This window comes from Argentina anserina, chromosome 6, assembly GCF_933775445.1.
Source record: "Argentina anserina chromosome 6, drPotAnse1.1, whole genome shotgun sequence".
NCBI classification, from domain to species: Eukaryota; Viridiplantae; Streptophyta; class Magnoliopsida; order Rosales; family Rosaceae; genus Argentina; species Argentina anserina.
The window spans coordinates 17,088,808-17,113,865 of NC_065877.1; the positions used below are offsets into that span (position 1 = coordinate 17,088,808).

General features: G+C 38.7%; 3 protein-coding genes and 1 pseudogene across 4 annotated transcripts; 3 read left to right on the forward strand and 1 right to left on the reverse strand.

The window, feature by feature from the left end:
• Positions 1 to 522: 522 nt before the first annotated feature.
• Positions 523 to 5,721, forward strand: LOC126800717 (GTP-binding protein BRASSINAZOLE INSENSITIVE PALE GREEN 2, chloroplastic). Its single transcript, XM_050528123.1, has 4 exons — positions 523 to 655; positions 752 to 2,071; positions 2,742 to 2,905; positions 4,970 to 5,721. Exons 1-4 carry the CDS (start codon positions 547 to 549, stop codon positions 5,318 to 5,320), a joined length of 1,944 nt encoding a protein of 647 aa, XP_050384080.1. The 5' UTR covers positions 523 to 546; the 3' UTR covers positions 5,321 to 5,721.
• A 9,832-nt stretch (positions 5,722 to 15,553) lies between these two features.
• Positions 15,554 to 19,415, forward strand: LOC126800719 (uncharacterized CRM domain-containing protein At3g25440, chloroplastic). Of its 2 annotated transcripts, none has more exons than XM_050528127.1 (5): positions 15,554 to 15,672; positions 15,748 to 16,106; positions 16,204 to 16,605; positions 17,098 to 17,258; positions 18,537 to 19,415. In XM_050528127.1, the coding sequence occupies exons 2-4, from the start codon at positions 15,786 to 15,788 to the stop codon at positions 17,248 to 17,250; spliced, it is 876 nt and encodes a 291-aa protein (XP_050384084.1). In that variant the 5' UTR covers positions 15,554 to 15,672; positions 15,748 to 15,785; the 3' UTR covers positions 17,251 to 17,258; positions 18,537 to 19,415. The 2 variants fall into 2 exon arrangements, with proteins under 2 accessions (XP_050384084.1, XP_050384083.1); XM_050528126.1 differs by lacking the exon at positions 18,537 to 19,415 and adding an exon at positions 18,114 to 18,513.
• Positions 19,043 to 22,949, forward strand: LOC126796973 (plasmodesmata-located protein 2-like; annotated as a pseudogene).
• Positions 22,950 to 23,104: 155 nt separating this feature from the next.
• LOC126800722 (protein EARLY RESPONSIVE TO DEHYDRATION 15) lies at positions 23,105 to 24,535 on the reverse strand. Its single transcript, XM_050528129.1, has 3 exons — positions 24,419 to 24,535; positions 23,563 to 23,901; positions 23,105 to 23,457 (listed from the first exon to the last, which is right to left on the reverse strand). The coding sequence occupies exons 2-3, from the start codon at positions 23,873 to 23,875 to the stop codon at positions 23,315 to 23,317; spliced, it is 456 nt and encodes a 151-aa protein (XP_050384086.1). The 5' UTR covers positions 23,876 to 23,901; positions 24,419 to 24,535; the 3' UTR covers positions 23,105 to 23,314.
• Positions 24,536 to 25,058: the final 523 nt, after the last annotated feature.

The following is a 25,058-nucleotide window of genomic DNA, read 5'->3' on the forward strand; positions in this document are numbered from 1 at the left end:
AAAATTAGTTAGTAATATAAGTACGTACTCTATAAATTTTACTAATTCTATAGATTCTCACCCAACCTACGAAAAATGCATCTTGTGTTCTTGCATGAGTCGTTGATGCAAAATCATATCAGTCATGAAAAAAATTCAAGCCCCCCCAGAGTATGATTTCTGTATCCGCCACTGACCAGAAGATGTAATTAGATGAATAAATACAAACAAGGAACTATTAAGACCATATAACAAAAATAAGGGAGCTACTAAGACTTGTATATAACAAAATTAAGGTCACGGGGGTTTAAACCTCACCGACATAGTTAAAGTGTGTGAGTTAACTGAATTTTTTAGTGTTTACGTACAATTAGCCTTTTTGAGTAAATGCTGTTCGTGAGCTGTTGTAATTAGATTAACTAATAATATTGAAGTCACCGTTTTAAATCTCACCTCACGTGAGGGTGTATGATTTATTTAATATTAAAAAAAAACTCTAAACGCTAACCCCTAAAATTGGCCCGTCCCGAGTGTTAAGCACAATGCCAGAATCGAAGTGGTCAGAAAATGACAACATTGTTATCTACTTCAACTCTCTCTTCAACAACAAAGCTGAGCCTGAAGCAGCTTCTCAACAATGACAACAACCCACATCCGAGACCTCACCTTGTCACAGGTAAGCCCCTCTTCAGTCTTCACTCTTCCCTATTCTAGCTTCTTCAACTCAAACCCACTTGTTATATAACACTTGTGTGTTTTTGGGTTCTACCAGGATTTAGTTTAGGCAGAAACCACAAACACACCCAAAAGGTTTCATTCATATGTTTAGCTGTAAACAATCAACAAGGGATTGAAACAGTCCAGAAAGTTAGTGGGAAGATTACTAGGAGGAGAAATGCCCCAGTTTTGAGTGATGGAAGAGATGAGGATGAGAGCTATGGCCCTGTTTGCCCTGGCTGTGGAATTTATATGCAAGATCACAACCCTGACCTTCCTGGGTTTTATAAGCAAAAGAAGTTGACTGTCTCAGGATTGTCAGATGTTGAAGAGTTCGATGAGGAAGAGGATGATAGTGTTGAGGAAATTGAGGGTAGTTATGAAGAAAGTGATGAGGAGGGTAGTGAATTAGAACTGGGGGATGATGAGTTTGACTGGGATTCAGATGCCCTCGAAGCTAAGTTATTGGGGAGAGAGGAAGAGAATGATTTGGATTTGGATGGTTTTGCGCCTCCGGGAGTTGGGTATGGTAACATTAAAGAGGAGACATTAGAGAAAATGAAGAGGAAGAAGATTCCGAAAGCCGAAAAGAAAAGATTGGCCAGAGAGGCTCAGAAACAGAAAGATGAGGTTACTGTGTGTGCCAGATGCCATTCATTGAGAAATTATGGGCAGGTGAAGAACCAGGCAGCCGAAAACCTGATGCCAGATTTTGATTTCGATAGGTTGATTGCAACAAGGTTGATTAAACCTGCTACAAATGGTAATCCTGTTGTGGTTATGGTTGTTGATTGTGTTGATTTTGATGGCTCGTTCCCTAAACGGGCAGCGAAGTCATTGTTTGAAGCGTTGAGAGGGACCGAAAATGATCCCAAGTTTAGAAAAAAGCTGCCAAAGCTTGTGCTTGTGGCAACAAAGGTTGATCTCCTCCCATCACAAGTTTCACCTTCTAGATTAGATAGATGGGTACGCCATCGTGCCAAGGCTGGAGGGGGGCCTAAACTAAGTGGAGTGTATTTGGTTAGTGCTCATAAAGATATGGGTGTCAGGAATTTGTTGTCCTTTCTCAAAGAATTGGCAGGTCCTCGAGGGAATGTGTGGGTTGTTGGAGCACAAAATGCAGGCAAATCTACTCTTATAAATGCGCTGGCAAAGAAAGAAGGGGCAAAGGTTACAAAGCTAACTGAAGCTCCAGTTCCTGGCACGACATTAGGGATACTGAGAGTTGGAGGGATTTTGTCGGCAAAGGCAAAGTTGTTTGACACTCCAGGACTTTTACATCCATATTTGGTGTCCATGAGATTGAATAGGGATGAACAAAAATTGGTTGAAATACGGAAGGAGCTTCGCCCTCGGACTTATAGGATAAAGGCAAGTAATCTATATCATTTTGCTGTAATTCTGGATAAAACTTACTGTAAAAGGTACATCTCCTGTGTTTATCTGTGTGATGTATACGTCTTGTCCAAAGCTAGTATGGGACTTAATTCTGTAGACTGTATAAGTCTGAGCAAAGAGTTGCCACATCTTGTTGAAATCCTAAGTATCATTAGCATTTGAATGTTAAACAAGCAACTGAACACTGGTCTCCACTTTCCTGCAATATTTGGATAGCTTTCTACTCTTACGCATAGGCATCCTTCTTCTGGTTTTTGTATTTTAAGATACCGAGAGGAATGACATGTTAGTATTTTTTTTTACTTGTCAGTTTGTTTGTATCTCTGTGTGTACATGTGTTTTATTTCTTATCTTTTATTCATGATAAATCGGTTTCTGTTGTTTGGTTGTGCAAAGTAATCTGCCTTCTAATGCTAGGTTGATGTGGTGTTGTGATATGATAAACTATTTGTTTTTGAAGTTAGATGTTCAGCAATCTTTTGGTTTCTAGTTCAACATTTTTAAACAGTGGAAAGAATTAATCTCATTAGTCTTTCCATGTATGTGCAATTTGTTGATGCAATAGCATTGATTTGAATTCTGATGGTGAAGGTGTGATAAACTTCCTATTTGTTGGATCTGACATTTCATGTTATATCTGTAGGCAGGGCAGGTGATACATATTGGTGGTTTAGTGAGAGTGGACCTTATTCAAGCTTCTGTAGAAACAATTTATTTCACAATTTGGGCCTCACCAAATATTTCTTTACATATGGGGAAGATAGAAAATGCTGAGGAGACTTGGAGGAAACATGTCGGCATTAGGTTGCAGGTACTTCTATATCCAATTTGAATGCATCTTTACCAATCTTACTCACTTTATGCACACCTACTCAGTGGGATTAAAATTGGATTTAATATACTAAAAGACAGATAAAATTCTCTGATTGCAGCAGGTAATATTATATGACCTCCAAGCAAAATCAGACAGATCAAATTGTTAAGATATTAAATGTTTGAGTCTGACCAAACTTGAGTGGGATGCATTGAGTAAACTAGCTATGCAGGGGTTAAAATGTAACTATTACTGGAAAAAAAGGCCTCTTCAAATGTATTTCATCACTTTAGATTTTAAGAATTGTAGCACTAATTATGTAGCTCTCTTATGTGGTAATAGAATTATCTAAGAGAAACCCTCTTCTAATTTTCTAATTTATATTGGTGAAAAGTGTTCTGGTACTGTTAGAATTTTCCTTGATCTTTGCAATTTAAGAGGAAGCAATCTCCTCAAATATACTAAAATTTAACACCAAAGAGGAGGAAAAAATTTGATTAACCACAACATGTTAGCTGAGCTATAGCAATAATAAGATGACACGTGTCAATTTTGAAGAGACACAAAAAAAAAACATGCATGCTCCTGCTCAGTACCATTTGGTTTAGTGGCACAACTGCACAAGTCTCTCCTAAGGTCGTGAGTTCGACTCACAACATACTTGTTATAGCATATAAGTTGTTGTATTTGATTTTAAAAAAAAGGCATGCTCTCTGTTGTTTTCTAGTTGTACAATTAATAATAACCACGGGTATGGGTGTAAAGAACATGGGGTTTAAAATAAAACTTAGTTGAACCCTCAAAATGGAGACTTGTTTATTCTTAGGAGTTCTGTACCAAAATTCTTTCATGTAGGATTGGTAAAGTGATCCCAAATTGGGTGGCTTGGTGATTGTGTTGTGCCAAACTGAGCTAAATGATGTGTTAGCTTTTTTATCAGCTGTATATCTTATGTTTCTTATCTGTTGAAATCATTAGACCAAGAGAGTGTGGCATTGTTAGCCCTTCCAATAGCAATTAGGCTGGATCTATGAATCTTATCAAATTGCTTTCTTGTGTCTCATCAAATGAGAAGTCTAATGGACACAATAAAATGATACATTTCTTTACAAGGATGATTTGGAAATATGAATCTTAAATTCTTCACTTAATTTAATATAAAAGAATATGGTGTCTTGGTGGTTCTATTCATTTTGTTTTAGTTTTCTCGTGAGTTGTATATATATTGTTCATGTTAAAGAGTGTATATGTCGTCTTTTGAAGTTTATATTTTTGTCATGTACACACATGTAGTTAATATAAATATGTTTGCCGGAGAGACATCTGTTTTGTTTTTGGAGGTGCTCAGTTAGGTAGTTATAGGAATAACAGCATACCCCAAAAGAAAAGGAGAAAAAAAAAACAAGAAGGTTTGAGGCACATTACTCCAATTGTTCTATATTCTATCCTTTTTTTCATTCAATCCAATTATTTATGCGGCCAAAACAAAAAGACCTATTTTTCTTCCATCATTAAATGCATGTCAATAATTCAACGACATTATATGAGAATCGGGTTGATGTGTCTGAGTGTTTCCCACTGCCGAACTGATTGTCGTGCCAATTGTGTATAGGACTGTAAAAATAGCTTAATGATCAACATTCTGCAGAAATAGAAGTTTGAGTTGTCAGTCTGACTGTCTTAGATAGTTAAAATACCATAAACACAGCATATTTGAGATACCAAAACTTATGATGTCAAAGAATTATTATTTCTGATCTACCATGGCAAATGCATCTTCTATGGTTATCTGAGTGCACTTGTTTGCTTTGCACTCAAGTACACTTTGGTGATATTTGATCTATTGGTCATCTAGTACCATGGAAATCTCAAGTTGGAGGTACTGAGGTAGCAATTTTGGAACCCTGATCCATCAGCATATAATTAGTAACTGAAGTGAGGTTTATTACTATACTTGTTTACTCCTAATGTACATTGGTAGTAATTTTTACCTTGTAATGATTTAAGGACTGCTCTCATGCTTTCACAATCTGTAAGTACTCAACTTGGTGTCTTTTACAGCCTCCTATTGGCATTGATCGCGCTGCTGATATAGGAAAATGGGAAGAAAGGGAAATCAAAGTGTCTGGAGCAAGTTGGGATGTAAATAGCATTGATATTGCTGTAGCTGGTTTAGGCTGGTTTTCTTTAGGACTTAAAGGGGAAGCAACTTTGGCATTATGGACATATGATGGTATTGAAATTACTCTGAGGGAACCATTGATTCTTGATAGGGCGCCATCGCTCGAGAGACCTGGGTTTTGGCTTCCAAAAGCAATATCGGAGGCTCTTGGTGCTCAGAGTAAACTTGAAGCTCAAAGGAAAAAGCTAGAAATGGAAAATGCAGATTCACTTTCTGAGGCTGTTAATTGAAATGAGGATGAGAACGACAACTGGCACAAGATAGATCCTGTACTTCTGAGAAGCCAGTTTTGAGTGTTACAAAGGATCAGATGTGACTTCTCAGCTTGAAGTACTGAATTTTGATGCGGACAGGTTTCCTTTCTATCATGAATTCATAATATACAATGCTTTCCCCGTAGAGTGGAGGATTTTGATGACGGCTTCTTTCATGATGATTACGTTTAAAATTAGTGTATAGTTGTGCTGGGCAGTTGTACTGTTGTATACTTGTATTACTCAGACTCACTTCTATGCTTATATTCAACTGATACTTTGCTCATCAGTAAGCTTTCAAAAGCTACTTGGAGATGTCCTTTTAGATCCTTGATTGTAAGAACGGTATATTTGGGTCAGATGCGTATGAATTTTTTTTACTAAATGATGCAACTTCACCATTAACCCTTATAGATGACATCTCTAAACAAACTAAATGTTAAAGCAATTGGATATCCAGTTCCCCGTGAGTCTTTGTTACTACCTCTCTGTAGACAAATTTGTGTCAAAATTTGCAACTATTATTATTCATTAGTTAAAGAGGATTACCTCACGGCAGGAGATGCTGGTTCAATCTGGGGAAGACTCAATATGAGGGGAGAGCAAGTGAAGTTCGATTAATTCACCATGCAGAACATACATACTGGCCACATTGAAAGAAGAATTACATGCTTCTGAACATGCTAATACTTTGACTGCGTTTAAAACCTCATGCAATAAATTAGACTTTGATTTAATATAACAATAATAATCTGAAACAACATGCAATATGCAAATGATAAGAAATACAATTTAACTAATAAGCTAGTAATAACAGTGGAGCTGGGTCTATCGGCAACCATGAATAATTGAACAATCCTCGATCATCAATATCATTAATGTCATGATCATGAATTCATGATGGTAGTACTCTAATTGCAAAGTCTCCTCAGCAGTGTTAACATTGTTAAGGCTCTTGAGAGCATCGAACTTGGCGGTTATGTCATCATAGTACGGCAACTTAGGGTGCACGTACTTAGGCCTCCTGATGAACTGAACCTGGTGAATATATCATCCCAGTCAGGCAATTTAGGGTGCACATGAAGAGGAGATTGTAAGATAATAAGTTGTAATTGGTTGTTGCGGTTCTCGTCCTCCTCTTTCTCTGCTGATGATTTTTATGGTACCTCATCAGGCAATTTAGGGTGCACATGAATTGGAGATTGTAAGCTAATAAGTTGTAATTGATTGTTGCCACTCTCGTCTTACGCTTTCTCTTTTGATGTTCTTTCTGGTACCTCATCAGGCAATGCAATTTAGTGTTCACATGAGGAGATTGTAAGCTCATAAGTTGTAACTGACTATTGCGATTCTCGTCTTCCTCTTTCTCAGTTGATGGTCTTTCTGGTACCTCATCAGGAGAAGAACAAGTCAAAAAGGGTCTAACTAGTTCACGTTTTACTATATCATTAGCCACCACCGGGTCTGGGAAGAGAGAGAGAATATTTTTCTGGAAGGTAGGGTTTACAAGATTCCCAGGCAACAGTTTCACAGCAGTTTCAACAAAACTCTCCCCATAACGATCTCCGAATAAGTCCCTGATCTCCTTCAGCTTAGAAACCACCCCGCATCTTAATCTTGAAGAAGCAAAGACAAGGCTTGAAATTGCTTCAGCTAGGTTTCTTCGACGTCGACATTGCTTGTGCGTTCGAATATAAAAGAAGTGCATGAGGATGTAGTCGCAAAAATGAAGGAGCAAATTGTACACCCACGTTTCGTCACTGATGCGTTCTTCGTGCTGGATCCTCAGGTTGAGTGCCTCGTAGTCTAGCTTCTCAACATCATTCCGCAAAAGCGTAGAGAATGCAGACCTCTCCTCTATCAAGCACTCCAGCCGGGACCTAACTTGCTTGACTAGTTTCTTACACTTGGAAGCTTTTTCCCACCCCAACATCAACACAGAGATAAGCAAAGACAGTCTAAAATCTCAGCAAACACCCGAATCGTGATCGGGGTTTGTCCCAACGTACTCTTAGAAGATTTTGTTGTCTGAAATAATTAGATCATATATGCATGGGTCTGAGAAACAAGATCAAGGTGGTGTTTATATACTAGTGCATAAGAGTGGTGCAGCTGATATATAGCTGTTGTCTAGCTGGAAGTGGAAGACTGGAAGTAATACCTAGCTGAGACTGGAATTTTGCTTCGATGATGTTGGATTCGCAAGCTGGAGATGAGTAAGCTAAGCCATCTTCTTGTGAATTAAGGATTTTGAGATTCCTTTTCTCTCACGGTTATATTCATAAAACTAGTTCATAGCTTCATAAAACAAAGTTAATACAGTTGACAGAATAGATCGAGACTACGTTGTTCTGAATATCCAGAAAAGTCGATTATTATCTGGAAAAATGTGAACCTGAAAAAATTAGTTTTGGAGAGCCTTAGTTAGTTGCACAACTACATGAATGGAACCAATATGCAATATAGTTGGAGCAATTGAGCGCGGTTTTCTCTGGTCCTAAGTCCTAACAAAATTGCTGCAACCAAGTTTTTGTTACTTGAGTTTGATCCATTAGTGGCTTTTGTGTTGTCTGTGATGATAGCTTGAGCAATTTCTATTCATTTTCTCAACCTTCCACTAATAGATTGATAGGAACACAAAGTGTGACGTTCTTAATGTTTATATGCCCTATTCTTATGCTTTGTTACTTCTTATTTAGTTGTTTTAGGTTCATATTTGTCATATGTATGTTATAAGGAGAGCTATTTCGAATTGAGATGATTTGTTGATGAAATTGTGCTAAGTGTTAGAACTCCTGATTGAGCTAGGATTCCTTACTCGACTAGGACTCTACTTTCCTATTTTCATTCTTTCATATTCCTTAATCAACGATTTCTTTTCAGGAAAGACAAATCCTATTTGGAAAGGAAGAAGAGTTGCCGAGTTGCATTCCTAGTTGAACAAGGAAATCATATTCGAGTTGAAGAAGGAGAAGAGGAGGCCGGCCTAGCTACTCCTAGTTGGACCAAGATTGTTGCCGAGCTGCCCTTTAGTGATCTCCCTATTGAACTTGGTTTCCTACATCAAGTTGGATATGGAGTACATAAATCAAATCAATAACAAAGAGGATTTCAGTTTCCCAATTGGATTCTATCTCCTTATGGCACGGCAAGAAGGCTTCCTAAACCTCTATATATAGAGGCCGGCCTCTCCATTCAGGACATCATCAGCCCTACACACAAACACAAGCCATAGCTCTGCCGAATTCATCCTTCACCATTCCAAGAAATCCTAAAACCGATTCCATCATTCCCCACCAATCAATAGCCTTCAAACACGCTTGTGAAGAAGGTTTCATCCATAGAAGCTCGGCTACACTTGTGGATTGCTTGATTTATAAAGTGTAACCATGATTCACTCTTGTTTCAATTCGGTTTTGGTTTTGTTCTTGTTCTTGGATGAAGCATGCGATTTGTGTAGAGTAAACTTGTTTCGATTTTGTCTATGAGATAGTTACTTGTTTCAAATTATATAAAGATGCGATTTTAGGTTTTTAGTTCTATGATTTTGGTTTCTGCCGTGCCTTGTTATTGAATGATTTCGAGATCTATATGTTATGTATACGCTTGTAGCATGATATTTAGGTTGTTGGATTTATGACTTATGTTATGAACATGTTTATTCTTTTCTATGTGATTTTCGAAATTGCATGATTGGGGGTTAAGTAGGTGACATGCTTAATGAATTCAATATGCGTGGCTTTGGAGTTGCATGGTAGGATAAGTATGTTAGATTTCGATTAAGACCGCTTGGAATGAATCGAATGTGTTAAGTGTCTATGTGTTTAGGTTACTGCTTAGGACCCTAATTGCATGATCCAACCTTAGTTATTCATGATAGTGTCTCGGCATGACTCTTAAAGGAGGACTAGAATCTGATTTTCGTTAGCTTTATATGAGTTGTTGTGGTGATTGTTTATGTGTTGGTTGGTTGATCACATGTATATATTAGTTTAGGTTTTATTTTCTGTTTTTATCTTTGATACCGATCATATAAATCAAATCTTTTATATCTTTATGAATTCGTGTTAATTGATGTGATCCTAAGCCCTGGCTGGATCCCCGGTTTGTGAACGATACCCTCTTGCTTTATACTACTAACGATGCTTACAGGGTTAAATATTGATGTCGAGTAATCGAGCAATCATCATAGATAGATTCAGTTTATAATTCACTAGAGATTTAGAGACATAATATATATATATATATCTGTGTGTGTGTGTGAAGGCCTTATTGCCTGCGTACCTAATGATTTTGGTGTAGATTTTTATTTTTGTACAAATTTTCGATCGAATTTTCTCATTTTCACCATTTAGTATTTAGACAAAATTCAGTGAGTTCATTTGTTTTTTTATTTTAAGGGACTTAACGATCACCAAATTGGCTGAAATTTTGCTGAGATGATCTACACATTATTATCTAAATATTAGACAGTGAAAATAAGAAAATTCGATAAAAAAATTGTATAAAAATAGAAATCCGCACTAAAACCATTAATGCGGAATATATATGTGGGTCAATTGATGTTACAAATACGAAGTACCAACACACGTAGAATTGGTACGGAATATATATGTGGGCCAATTGATGTTACAAATACGAAGTACCAACACACGTAGAATTGGTACTGTATACGGAATAATACATCCCCACTACAATAGAAGAGAAGAGAAGAGAAGAGAAGCACACTCCTTTGCTCCTTCAATTGAGAGAAGTCCAACATTTTCTAAATCCCTAGTTCGAGATTTGGGGCTAAAGCACAACAGCTCTCCAGCCCAGACTGTTAGGGAATGCGGAAGAATGAACTGAAGAATGGAAATCGAAATAACTCAAAACCACAAGCGAAAATAAAATGAAAGAGAACACCAGGATTTAACGTGGTTCGGCAAAGTGCCTACGTCCACGGGTAGCAACAATAAAGAACCTCCACTATACGAAAAAAGGTTACACCGAGAGAAACACTACTTCAAGGCTCACACTTGAAGGGATACACTCTCACACACTTTATTTTGCTACACACACAAAACTCTCTACTTGGAGTTTTCTCTCTATCTCTCACTCTTGATCACACACAAGATGATCTCTCCCTCATTGTTCTTCTATATTTATTGCACCACTTCTCATGCCTTTATATAGGCAAACATCTTTGTGCAATTCATGCATTTGCATGTAACATGCATGGAAGCAAAGTCAATCTTCTTCCTTGATTCATGCTCAATGTTGGCATGCTCATCAATGCATTCTTCTTTCTTTGTCAAACAAATCAACCACCTACCACCATAAGGTTGTAGATTTGTTTCTTACCTTCAACAAAGGTTGCTCCAAGTTTCAACAAAACCAACTCCACCAATTAATAGGTCACCAAAGTAATAGGTGTGCTTGATTTACTCATGTGAACATCACATAGTTTTCACACCTCCATTAGGGAGGGATTGACCCTATCAATCTCCCCCTCCCGACTTAGATGGAGGGATGCGCCATTCCAGACGCGCTTCTGCAGAACTCGAACTTCTCCTTCGGTAGAGACTTCGTCATCATATCTGAACTGTTCTTGTCTGTATGAATTTTCTTCATCAGCATTTCCTTAGCTTCCAGCACATCACGTATCCAGTGATACCTCACATCAATGTGTTTTGACCTCGAGTGAAAACTCGAATTCTTGCTCAAGTGGATCGCGCTTTGACTGTCACAATGCAAGACAAACTCTTGTTGTGTATGACCCAATTCCTGTAGAATTCTCTTTAACCACAAAATATCTTTGCACGCTTCCGTAGCTGCAATATACTCTGGTTCTGTAGTTGACAAAGCAACACATTTTTGTAGCTTTGATTGCCACGAGATAGCTCCCCCTGAAAACGTGATCAGGTACCGGATGTGGACTTTCTTGTGTCAATATCCCCGGCCATATCTACATCTGTGTAGCCAACTAGTTCAGACTTGCCACTTCCAAAACATAGACTCATCTTTGAGGTTCCTCGCACGTATCTCAGAATCCACTTGACAGCATTCCAGTGCTCCTTGCCTGGATTAGATAAGAATCTGCTAACAACACCAACTGCATGTGTTATGTCTGGTCTAGTACAAACCATCGCGTACATCAAGCTCCCTACTGCTGAGGCATATGGCATTGTTGCCATTTCTTCCTCCTCCTTCTGACTCGTAGGACTCTGCTTTGAGCTGAGCTTCATGTGACTAGCAAGTGGAGTAGCAACTGGTTTTGCTTTCTCCATGTGGAAACGCTCTAGTACCTTCTCAATGTACTTTTCTTGTGATAACCACAATTTCTTGTTCCCACGATCACGGGAAATCTCCATGCCCAAAATCTGCTTGGCTGGTCCCAAATCCTTCATATCAAAGGACTTTGATAAATCTGCCTTTAACTGCTGAATCATAGTAATATCTTTGCCAACAATTAACATATCATCTACATAAAGTAGTAAGATGATAAAATTACCTCCAGCGGGTTTTTGAATATAAACACACGGATCTGCTGACGTTCTTTTGCACCCATGACTCACCATGAAAGAGTCAAACTTCTTATACCATTATCTTGGTGCTTGCTTCAATCCGTATAGGCTTTTCTTCAACTTGCAAACCATATGCTCCTTTCCATTGACTTCGAAGCCTTCTGGTTGCTCCATATTTATTTCTTCATCTAAATCACCATGAAGAAATGCAGTCTTCACATCCATCTGCTCCACCTCTAGATCCATGCTCGCAGCCATGCCCAAAATGACTCTAATCGAAGTCATCTTGACAACAGGTGAGAAAATCTCATCAAAATCAATTCCTTCTTTCTGGCTGAATCCTTTGACAACTAAGCGAGCCTTGAATTTTGTCAGTTTCTCATTCTCATCTCGCTTTAACTTGAACACCCACTTGTTCTTGAGTGCTTTTTGGCCTTTAGGAAGCTTCATCAACTCTTAGGTGCCGTTCTTTAGTAAAGACTCCATCTCAGACTCCATGGCTAGCCTCCATTTGTCGTGGTCTTGATGAATCTTTGCTTCCATGTAACTTTCAGGCTCTCCGTCACTGGTCAAAAGGATGTAATTTGCATAAGAATCATCTCCATCATTAGTCACCAAAATATATTGAGATGATGGATACTTGGTGGATGGAATTTTCCTCCTGGTGCTTCTACGAACAACTACTTGATTATTCACATGTTGCTCCCCCTGATCAAACTCCCCTTCATCTTCGACTTCAGCATCTCCCGTGTCAGGTACATTTTCAACTCTATCACCTTGCAGCCCAACGTTGTATTCATGCTGCAATGGTGAATCATAAATGCGACTATCACTTGTTGCATTTGGTAGTACCTCTTTGTCGAAATCTGCAATAGATTGGTCTTCATGGAACACCACATCTCTGCTTATGAATTTCTCCGTCTTTGGATTCCACAACCGGTAGCCAAACTCTTCTTCACCATAGCCGACAAATATGCATGGTGTCGCCTTGTCATCCAGCTTTTTCCTATGCTCCTTGGGTACAAGTGCGAATGCTTTACATCCAAATACTCTTAAATGTGAGTAGGATGCATCTTTCCCGGTCCAGACTTCATTTGGAGTCTTAAATTCCAAAGGTACACACGGTGCTCTGTTGATTAGGTAGCACGCAGTCTTCACAGCTTCTCCCCAAAATTCTTTTGATAATTTTGCCATCTTCAACATGCATCTTACTTTCTCCATAATGGTACGATTCATCCGCTCTGCTACGCCATTATGTTGAGGGGTGCCAGGAACTGTCTTCTCATGTCTGATGCCATGCTTTGCACAATAATTTCTAAATTCGTGCGATATGTACTCTCCGCCATTATCACTACGAAGACACTTCAATTTTCTTCCAGTCTCCCTTTCCACCATAGTGTGGAAAATTGTAAATGTCTGGAACACTTGGTCTTTGGATTTCAACAAATAAACCCAAACCTTTCGTGAAGCATCATCGATATAAGTAACAAAATACTTATGCATACCTAATGATTCTTCTTCCATCGGGCCACACACATCTGAATGTACAAGATCTAGAATATTTTCTTTCCTAGTGAAAGTCTTTGAAAAACTAATTTTCTTATGCTTACCAAATAAACAATAATCACAACAGTCTAGTGAGTTACCTTTGGCAACAGGAATTAGCGACTTCTTTGCCAACAACTGCAATCCTTTCTCACTCATGTGGCCAAGACGTCTATGCCACAAACTTTGAGAAGATTCCTCAACTGCATTCAACTCACTCTTGCATATCTTTCCATAGGTCTTGTAGAGTGTGCAACACATTTTTCCTTTGGCAACTACAAGAGATCCCTTGGTAAGCTTCCACTTTCCATCACCCCCATGATGATGAAAGCCTTGTCGATCAAGTACACCAGTTGACATAAGATTGAGACGTAGACCAGGAACATGTCTCACATCTTTCAACAATAACTGACAGCCCACATTTGTCTGCAAGCAAATATCTCCAATCCCAGCAATATTGGAGTAGCTATCATTGCCCATCTTCACTTTACCAAAGTCACCTGCTTTATACGTAGTGAAGAACTCTACGTGAAAGGTGGCATGAAACGAGGCTCCAAAATCAACGATCCATTGAACTCCAGGATTATCTACTAGTAGACATTCACCTCCAAGTGACAGGAACTCACACTCATCATGAGACACCGCAGCAGCAACATTGTTTGTGTCCTCCTTTTGTTGATGAGTAGTGTCTGCTCTCGCTTCTTTGAACTCCCGCTTCAAGTTGTTACAATTTTTCTTCATGTGGCCTGGAAGACCACAATGATGACACTTTCCGTTGAACCTTGTTCTGGATTTGCTCATACTTCTTTCGTGACCTCTGGGTCCTTTGCTCTTGCTCCTTCCTCTCCTCTCCGCAACGAAGAATTGACCATTTTCTGAACTTGATGAAGAACTCCTTCTTGTTTCTTCGTTCAACATATTATCTTTAATATTTTCCATAGATAATACACCATTAGGAGCAGAGTTACTTACAGTGACAACAAATGTCTCCCAGCTATCTGGTAACGACCCGAGCAGCAGCAACGCTTGTAACTCATCATCAATCTTCATGCTCATCGTGGCTAATTGATTGAGTACACTCTGAAAGTTGTTGAGGTGCTCGGTCACTCGAACGCCTCCCCGATACTTCATGTTGACGAGCTCTTTAATGAGAAAAGCTTTCTTGGCAGTAGTCTTTTTCTCAAATAAGGACTCCAGCTTCAACCAAAGCTCATGCGCACTGGTTTCATTGACAACATGGTGAAACACACTATCGTCCACCCATTCACGAATATGACCGATGGCTTTGCGGTTCATCTTCGTCCAAATTGCTGGTAAGATCTCACTTGGCTTGGCATCGTCTCCCTCGATCGGCTCATGCAAATCTTTGCAATAGAGAATATCCTCCATTCTCGGCTTCCAGGTAATCCAGTTTGAGTGGTTGAGTCTGATCATGGTACTCCGTGATCCTTCCATTCTAGCAGCTCCCAGTCAGAACCAGGAGCTCTGATACCACTGTTAGGGAATGCGGAAGAATGAACTGAAGAATGGAAATCGAAATAACTCACAACCACAAGCGAAAATAAAATGAAAGAGAACACCGGGATTTAACGTGGTTCGGCAAAGTGCCTACGTCCACGGGTAGCAACAATAAAGAACCTCCACTATACGAAAAAAGGTTACACCGAGAGAAACACTACTTCAAGACTCACACTTGAAGGGATACACTCTCACACACTTTATTTTGCTACACACACAAAACTCTCTACTTGGAGTTTTCTCTCTATCTCTCACTCTTGATCACACACAAGATAATCTCTCCCTCATTGTTCTTCTATATTTATTGCACCACTTCTCATGCCTTTATATAGGCAAACATCTTTGTGCAATTCATGCATTTGCATGTAACATGCATGGAAGCAAAGTCAATCTTATTCCTTGATTCATGCTCAATGTTGGCATGCTCATCAATGCATTTTTCTTTCTTTGTCAAACAAATCAACCACCTACCACCATAAGGTTGTAGATTTGTTTCTTACCTTCAACAAAGGTTGCTCCAAGTTTCAACAAAATCAACTCCACCAATTAATAGGTCACCAAAGTAATATGTGTGATTGATTTACTCATGTGAACATCACATAGTTTTCACACCTCCATTAGGTAGGGATTGACCCTATCACAGACTAGGTCAAGCAGACCTGGAGGATGGTAAAATTGCGCTTATATTGGGTTCTTCCTTCCATTTTCATAAATCGATTCGAACACAAACATGACTCCGGCAGCTGCTAAACTCTCAAGGTCAGTCAATGGTGCCCAAATCCCTCGCACTTTCTTCTACCTTGTTCTCAAGATACCAGTATAATCATTATGCAGGAACTCGTTGTTCCTCTTCTTCCGTTGTTTTGCCAAACATGTTTTGGAGTCTGCTCCCAGTCACGTGTATACAAAGCCAACGCTACAGGGCAATGCCATCTTCCCTATTCTCACCACATTCTCAGTTACCCACCAGGAGGACTTCATTTGAGATCAACACACGCAATGATGTTGTGCGGTTTTCATTTGGTGAGCCAATTGTGGAAGCTGGCTCCTCCACTCCACAGAACAAGGTGACTAAACCAGTTAAACTATCCAAGAAGGCCAAACTCAATGAGCTCCGGTTTTATCGTCTCAAGGCCAAAAAGAAGATCAATTCTCCAAACCCACAAGTTAGGATTCGTTACAAACTTGAAAAGGTTTCTTGCATTCTTACTTTGTGTATAATAATTATATACCGTATTCATCCTCAGTAAGTTACTTGTTATGTTGGTGTGAGCTCTGTGTATGTTTCAGGCGAAGCGAAAGGAAACATGGCTGATTGACAAGCTGAGGAAATTTCAGGTTCACAAAGCTCCTGCTGAAACACATGACCCTGAAATTTTAACTGAAGAAGAGAAGCATTATCTTAAGCGAACTGGCGAGAAAAAGAAGAACTATGCGCAGGTCGGAAGGCGGGGAGTGTTTGGAGGGGTTGTGCTAAATATGCATCTGCATTGGAAGAAGCATGAGACGGTAAAGGTTGTTTGCAAACCTTGTAAGCCGGGACAGGTTCATGAATATGCTGATGAGCTAGCTCGCCTGAGCAAAGGCATAGTGATTGACATCAAATCTAATAACACTGTAATTTTCTATCGAGGAAAGAACTATGTGCAGCCGAAAGTAATGTCACCACTGGATACACTGTCCAAAAATAAGGTACTAAGTCACCGTTGGATTCTGTATGTTTCTTTTTCTCAACATAGAAGTTAATGTGGTAAACTAAAGGGATGAGGCGAGGTTGAAATTTGGCAACTGAATTTTCTTGTTTCTTTTCCTATATGACCCTGCATCTGTACGAGCTCGTCTCTGCTACTCTGGCATCACTTGCTTTAACAAGCACTTAATTAATTATATTTGCGTGCTTGCATTTGTTGTCCAATTACAAAATTCAAAATCTGTATTGTTTTGAGGTTGTGTTGTGATCCTCCACTTCCCTGTCCGTTGTGCTTGTCTCTATCAGAAACCCTTTCTGTAAACTAGATTCCTTTTGTTGGATGTTAATTTGCAATATGTCTTTTCCTATATTGTTTCGGTCAGTGGCATTTGCCCAAGTTATCTGATATGATCATTTGGTTAGGCCATTATGCAATAGAGGAATATCACCAGACTAAAAACTCATATGTTATAACCAATTCTGATTTACTGCAGGCACTTGAAAAATATTGGTATGAGCAGTCCCTCGAACAGACGAGTCAGTTTATTGAAAAATTGGAGAATGAACTAGAGGATTATCACCAGCATCTTGCTCGGTTTAAGAAAGTGAAAGAGGATGCTACAGAAGATTGTTTGATCAATAGATGATTCGTAAGGTATTCTTCATTTGTCTGACAAACATGTTAGTTGAATCCTTAGTTTCTGTATACATGAGAATTCACTTAAAAGGTTGAACATACGTAATGATTACTCATTAGTTGAATTCCCTCTCTTGTTTATTCGGTGTTGCATTAGACCAGGCTTTTCCTCTGAGGTTAGTAGGAACAGTCTGGTCTATAACTTACTCCCATGTGGTCTGGAGTTTGAACATCCTAATAATACACGCACTTAGCTATTTGGTAGAGTTTCCAGTCTCCTGAAGATTGTAGAGTTTACCAGGAGACCCCCCCCCCCCCAGTGAGTCAGATGATAAATTTGTTTTAATTTTTTTTTATTCCTGAAGCAACAGTACAAGCTCCTTTGAGATCTGATTGTTTCCTTGGGTAGTCAGAAACTAAAACTTGAATTTTCAATGGTGGACTCCGCAGTTGATGTTACACATTACTACTGGTTATCCAAGCCTTTTTCTCTTCTGTATGATTTACCTATAATTAAATTATTTACTTTGTGTGTATTGAGTCTTTGTCGCCAAAGTTACAACTTTATTTTTGGTCACTGGCATTCCCAAAGTTTGCAATACAGACTTGAGATTGAGGCCATTTTAGTAGCTATATAAATCTTTTCAAGGTGATAAGAAGCTTTTTTGCTGCAATAGATTGATAATACATTGAGAGTGAAAAGATATTTTAATTGTGTAATTTGACCGTCGATGTTAAACCACCCAAGTAGGCCGTGATATTGGAAGATAGACCTATTAGCTTTGTTGCCCAATTGTTGATTTAGGTTTAAAGGCACTGAGTTTCACACATGGATGCGAGACGTTACAGTGTTTGTCAATTTAAAACCTGCAGGCCCTCAGAACTCAGAGGTTTAGGTACGAGCAGTTCATTGAACATACATGTCAGTCTAGTGATATATTAGAGAACGATCAAAAGAGCCAAAGAGAAAACAATGAACAAAAGAATTTTGATCAGTCGTATATTGTAAGTTTTTCTTTTGTCACAATAAATTTTTACCACAGCATTTTCCAACAGCATATCTCTTTAGTATGGTATATGACCATATACATTTATAGAAGAAAAATACATGCAAAGTGGTCTTCAATGCTTTGCTGCAAACATTTTCCGCATAAAATTTTGCGCTTGAAAGCTTATTACCATCAACAGTTTGATGTTTGCATATGTCTATCGGACTCTCAGAAGATAGACACTCTCAGATTACTGATGATTGCTGAAATTCTATGTCTTGATTTTAATTACCTTCTTGGGTTGCAGATTGTTCCATATTGTATGCCATTAGTGTGACTGCTGTTTTCTTGGCTTTCTGATCCGGAACGATTACTGGAGTGTGGTGAAGATCTTGCTTATAGCTGTCAGCATTAAAGTATTGTATGACAGAGAAGGAAGTTCTATAACAATTTACAAGTACAACAACCACGACAATTGTTACTGTTACGAAGAGAGTAAAAGTAAAACCAGCAAACTCTTGCTGTGTCAGCAATCCATCTTGGTTACCTATTTGCACCCATTCAATGCTTTTTCACCGATGCATTCTAATAAATCACGCATTCTTTGTGTACTTTCTCCCCTCTACAGAACTCTTCCCTTTGCCCCTCCTCTTTCACTCTGCCTGTCAGACAAAAAGTTCCATTCCCAAACTGGATTTCCCCACAAACCTTTTTTTTTTTGGCCTGCTCTGATGTTCCTCACAACCCTGTAATCACAGCTAGCTGTGGACCACACAACGTACCTTGGTTACAAGGGCTGTTGATGAGGACATCATGGCAAACCTTTCAAGGTTTATGAATGAAAGAGATGTAAATTTAAAGCAGCTGATCATTGCCTACTTGTGTCTATTTGTTTCTGTTAGAAGAAGTCTGATCCTAGGAGTCTTTAGGCTCTGTTATTTCAAGAATCTACTTGTGTCTTTTTGTTTCTGTTCAGTTTAGGAGTTTAAGTTTTTATTTATTAGGTCTTTATGTTTCAGTTTCTGAATTTCAAGAGTCCTAAAGAGTCTTTAAAGCTAGTTAGTGTCAGTTATAGAGGCTGAGATATATTATGTTGAATTAAAATATCAGTTTTCTGAATTATCCTGCGATAGGATTAGGGTGAGAAACCTGGGAGAGATTCCCAAATTAGTGTTTTAGGTGTGAAGCCTAGACTAGGGTGTGAAGCCTAGGAGTGAATCCTAAAATCAGTGTGTGTTTAACCTACAGTTCTTAGAGCTTGTGATCCAGGTTCCTAAGCAGCTACTGTGCTGTGTCAGCTGTGCTAATCAAAAGTTCGAAGATTCAAATCTCTTTGCAATCATTGGTCACTACCAGTGCATAGGAGACTTCCCCACAGCTGATTGCTCCACCTGTGTCACAAAGCTTCCATATTTAGCCCAAAAAACTCTCTGGAGAAGCCATGGCAGCTAGAGTCCAGTTCAGTGGGTGCTATTGCTTTACAAAATTTCTGGGTGTAAGCAGGTTTCAGGGACACAGTTCCTGTACAAGATTTGTGGGTTGAGTGGGATAGTGGGTCTTTTGTTTTTAAAGAGAAAAGGGACACTGCTTTTGAGAAACGGGAGAGTGGGATCAAATGGTAGTGTGCTGCTCTATACTGTGAGTTATGAGTCTATTTATGCTTTGGGTCAGTATGAGGGTGATTTGGCAACAGTAATTGTGAGGATTGTATCAAGAGTGCTTCTGAAAAAAGATTAGGTGATTCAGCTTCTGTGCAGATTTATCAGCACAACTGCTATATCAGTTACAGCTACTATGCTAATGGTGTCCCAACAGTGACTTCTTCATCAGGTGAACACAGCAAACAATTTTTGTGTTTTAGTAAAACGGGTTTGTTTTCTTTTCTTTTTGGTTGAGTGTCTTACGGTTTAGAATATGTTTCATACAACTGATGTGCATTACCATGAATGATCAATTTCAAGTTGGATTTTTGGGTACCACTAATAACAAATTTCAGGTGGTATATGACAGAGCATAAGAAGGGGTTGCTTCATCAATCGTAACTGGTAAAATAGTAAATAAGAGTAGCTCGTACTTTTGTTTATTGGATAATTGGTTTGATGAAGTGCCAGAAGGGATGGATTTTTTTTTGTTTTTCTCTACGTCATCTAGTTTGATGTTCTAACCATCACAGAACACAGTGGACATTGTTCTGGGAGGTGTTGCAGCTGTGGGATTTGTATTTGTACGCCTGATGTTTATCAAGTCCTTGATCAAGAAATGTGGTGCCAAACATGGAGACTTCTACTGATTTGGTTGCTGTCACCTTTTTCAGTGAAGATATGAGGATCTTTTGATTTACTAATTATTCGATATCTGTTCTTTCAATCCTACAGTACTAGATTCATAGATTGTACTCCATTTAAATGAGTGGACGCAGAAGGCCAGAGCACATCTTGCGAGAACAGCATAGATAGAATGTAAACCTGAAGCCAAATGCTATCTCCAGACTGCAATTAGCATTATCAGAAGAAAGGTATTCTTTTCTACAGACTATGAGGCACGGAAACCTTCCATCTTAAAGACTAGTGGCCTTTTAGATGCAGAAACATCTTTACTCATCACCGATATATTTTGAATATCTACTGCCCAGGCTCACCTTCTCACAACCCTGAAAAGTATAAAAAAAATTACTTTTAACTTCTACTTCTCCACAACCATCTTCAGGTGCAATCAGTTAGTAAACATCATACTAACTACAAGGTCATCTGCTTATAGATCAATCTGATTGCTCCGCTTTTTGAACTTCAGCATCCGATTTTGAGCATCATTCTGAATTAAAACTATGGAATTAATTAGGAAGCTGCAACTAGATGTATCATCTGATAATCTGGGTTAAACTGATAGACGTATTTGGAGTTCAGAGGCATTGAGGTACCTGATTTCCTTAATTTTGGCATTGAGGTTGCGTTTGGGGGGGCTGTTTAGCTCTCCCGCTTATAAGCAATGACACATGAAGACAACCCCATCCCATTTTTTTGATGAAGCCCTGGCTTTTTTAGCCGAAAAGCAGAAGGAGGGAGGTACCTCCTTTTAGAAGTCGGAAGCCGCTTTGCAACTGTAGCGGTGTCTACTGTAGATTAATGAAACTTTGATAATACCAGCGATTGTCCTCCTTTCATTCAACAATTTACCCACTACATCCACGCAAACTACTGAAGAGGAGAAGCCGCTCTCTTCAATCTACACGATGTTTCAGTTCTTCTCTTCGTCCTCTAGCTTCAAGTCAAAGGTACTCATCGATCTCTCTCAGTAATAATGATGAATCACAGCATAGATTGAAATCCCCAATCAAAAAAAGTGGGATACCATGAATAAGGATTGATATGAACGCATATGATAGTGAAGCCTAAGGAGTAGAACATCGAATTATCAACTGGGTTCGGTGTCGAAATTGTTTAGGCTATCACAGGTTTGGGAATTGCGTCGTGGATGCCAGAAACATTCAATTTGCTGCTATCTTTGTTTGAGTTCTATTACATGTTAAAGCTGCGATTAATCATTTGAATATGTTTATGTCTCATTTGAATTGGAACCTTTAATGGGAGGCTCTGCAAGATATTTTTGAAACGGTGGTGAGTATAACTTCTTTAATTTAAAATTGTTTTGTTCTCTTCATGTTTATGTGAAGAATGAAGAGGAAGTTTGTGTTAGTTAAATCGGTAAATTTGTTTTTATTATTATGAATTATACTTGACTTCTGCTATTAATTATATGTTTGGATTATCATAACAAGTCGATTGTGTAGCTAATACCAAATGAACAACATGTTGAAGCCTAGAGGGTAGAGCAAGGGTTGGGGGATATTTGAAGTGTGTGTTCAGTTTGGGGTTTCTTTGAAATTGATAAATAATTGGGTTCAATTGCTCTGGGTTTTAAGGATATGATTTGGCATTGAAGTTTATGGACTAGTTTTATGGCAATTGAATATACTTTTGCTGTAAATACTTCCTTTATGTTAGTTATCGAGAAGATTTGATGATCTTCTCATGTGTTTGTGGAGAGATTGGCAAAGTTACAGATGATGAGCCGCAATTAGAGGCTAAATGTTGTCAATATTAATGAATTGAAGCTTGGACATTTTCGAAGGGAGTTTATTTTGTCAGAGAGATTGAATGCATTTCTGCTGAAGCACCCTAGAATTTTTTTTTGTTTGGTACATGTATCAAATACATACTGTCCTTTTTAGAGAAGGCTATAATGGGCAAGAACTGGTTCATAAGGATCCACTTGTTGTTGTAAAGGAGAACTTTGGGGAACTTATGCAGGATGGGCTGCATGAATATGATCGCAGGCGCTATTTAGTAAACTCAGAAGAAAAAAAACAGAGAAACAAAGGAATAATTTTGAGATGAATTCAGAAGTACTTCATGTTCATGATGTACAACTACTACACGGATAAATGCTTCCCACAAGGTTTTCTTGCTGAGTGTGTAACTGAACTTTCCAAAAAATGCTTGATTAAACTCATACAAAGTGTCAAGATGGATATGTGTAGTACTTGTCTTGATAGATGGAATGTTTGACAACACTAAAAAAGTCAGTTTACAAAACACTCAGATATTTTACTTTTCAACTAAGTTTCCTGAAAAACTCGGCTACACCAAACACACCCATATTATGCAGGCGCTCATTTCACGCTGTATGAATTGAAATCAAGTAAAATGTTTAGAAACTGCAATGCTCTCAAGTGGTGCAATTCCCTTGTTTGGTCTAAAACTATGGGTGACACAACCCTCTGCATTGACAAAATTGTAAAGAAGGAAACTTCACTCAGACATCTGTAATATTTTTGCCGCCAACTGCTAAAAATAGACATCACATATATGCACCAGATGAACTAGAAACATTTTCATTTTCTCTTTAGCTAAAATTTTACAGTTTTTTTTTTACAAGTTTCTCAGCGGTAGGGTACTTTTAGTGAACTGAACAGAATAAGCATCGGAATGAACAATGATGATAGCAACGAGTTTCAATCTTGCTGTATTCAGAAATTACAGATACTTGGTTTTGCCGCTGGGTAAACTAAACATGGAGCAAGCCAATTCAACGAGGCTGCTGGATGAAGCGGGGGCTGCATTTTGGACTGACAAACTTGGCTGGCTTCTCTGCATACTTCCTTGGCTCCACCAGCAACTTGGGACGTCTATCTTCTGACGCTTTCAAAATCTTCAGAACCGCAGCACTTGCTGTTCACACATAATGGTTTAGTCCACATCCAAAATATTTACTAAAAAAACGAAATTTCAACAACGTCCAATGAACACAATGCTTTGGGGTATCCGTTGGCATACCATTGTTATCTTCAGTCTGGGTTGACTGGAGGAACTCTTCAAACTGAGCTGCTTCAAAAGTAGAGAAGTCCTCCCCAGCATCAAGATCAAAGGTCTCAGGTAGCAAATCGGCTACATCGTCATAGTTATCCTGATCATTAGCATAGAAGCCATCCTCATCCTGGTTCTGACCGAGCCAATAGTCATGGTACCATGTGGAGGTGGTGACCAATTGCCACCATTCAGGGGAGAAATCCTCCACTAGGCGTAGAGCAGCGGGGATAAAGAGAGGAGCGTTTGGATTCAACGTTGATCTTCCAGAAACCAGGGCCATCTTTAGCAGCAAAAGACACAAGTCAACTGCAATTGAAAACACATCAAAATGAGATCTACGCTCTTCTTACCACATTTCCCTATTCAATACAAGTACAGTTCAAACTGATCAGAAACTGTAAGACTCAGCAAGTTCTACAATCAGGTTCCATGTCACACCATTCACAAACAATTCAACCATAAACTCTTAATCATATTTCACCAAACAAATCTTAGTATCGAGAAAAGTAGATCATCGGTCACCATGGAGTCAAAGATTCATTTAGAAACAGAACCAGATCTGATGAACTGAGATCAAATGCTTGTAGATCTAAATCATGAACCGTATTGTCATCAAAATATGTTGAGTAATTCAAAACTCATTTCGACAGTCTAAGATTTCATGATGGTTTCCTCCAAATTTCTCAGCAGCAAAAATCATGAGTCAAAGTAATTTCAAAAGCTTCCAGATCCGTCAATTACAAAAGACCATAAGAGAAAAGAAATACGTGAATTTATATGTATAAATAAGAATCAAATAAATAAATAACTGGGAATAGTATACCTTGAAAATATCTGTGAGAGAGAGAGAGAGAGAGAAGGATGAGATTTTGACCAGAAAGCGAGGAATACGTTTGAGGAAGGGAGAGATATTTATATAGGCAACGGAGATTGGTTAAGACTTGAGAAAGAGTTGAGGTTCGTCGAAACCGAGCCCACTGTACGCAGCAGCTTCTCATTTACTGTCACGCGGTAACAACAACGAGCGCACGTCTTTATTGACTTTGACTGAACGACTCCATTGCAAAACTTTCCTAAATTTTTGGTTGATGATAAAATACCCAATTTACGCGAGATATATTGAAGAAAAAACACATTACGTGTATTTTTCAATGTAATGACGAAACGTGATTAAATGGTTAGTACTCAATAGTTATTGTGTAACGTTTAGTCATTGTTATCATTATAATGTATAATGTAACTACTATTTTAATACTCCCCTTATATAAATGAATTATGTAATAAGATGTGTAAACTAATTCCATTTTTCCTACAACACGTTATCAGCACTATCCTGAACACCCGATCCGGCTGCATCAAACCCACCGCTGGCACCCAAAACCAGTTAGCCTCCGGGCACAGTGCCGCAACTTAGGCGATGACAATCTGACATGCACCCAACCTAGAGCGTCGCCCAGAATCAA

Bases quoted from the DNA above. Each gene is read 5' to 3' on its own strand.
- LOC126800717 (XM_050528123.1), top strand. From the start codon at position 547: ATGACAACATTGTTATCTACTTCAACTCTCTCTTCAACAACAAAGCTG. The intron at 2,072-2,741 runs GTAATCTATATC...ATCTGTAGGCAG, and splicing joins GACTTATAGGATAAAGGCAA to GGCAGGTGATACATATTGGT. The intron at 2,906-4,969 runs GTACTTCTATAT...TGTCTTTTACAG, and splicing joins ATGTCGGCATTAGGTTGCAG to CCTCCTATTGGCATTGATCG.
- LOC126800719 (XM_050528127.1), top strand. From the start codon at position 15,786: ATGTTTTGGAGTCTGCTCCCAGTCACGTGTATACAAAGCCAACGCTAC. The intron at 16,107-16,203 runs GTTTCTTGCATT...TGTATGTTTCAG, and splicing joins TTCGTTACAAACTTGAAAAG to GCGAAGCGAAAGGAAACATG. The intron at 16,606-17,097 runs GTACTAAGTCAC...GATTTACTGCAG, and splicing joins ATACACTGTCCAAAAATAAG to GCACTTGAAAAATATTGGTA.
- LOC126800722 (XM_050528129.1), bottom strand. From the start codon at position 23,875: ATGGCCCTGGTTTCTGGAAGATCAACGTTGAATCCAAACGCTCCTCTC. The intron at 23,458-23,562 runs GTATGCCAACGG...ATGTGTGAACAG, and splicing joins CCAGACTGAAGATAACAATG to CAAGTGCTGCGGTTCTGAAG.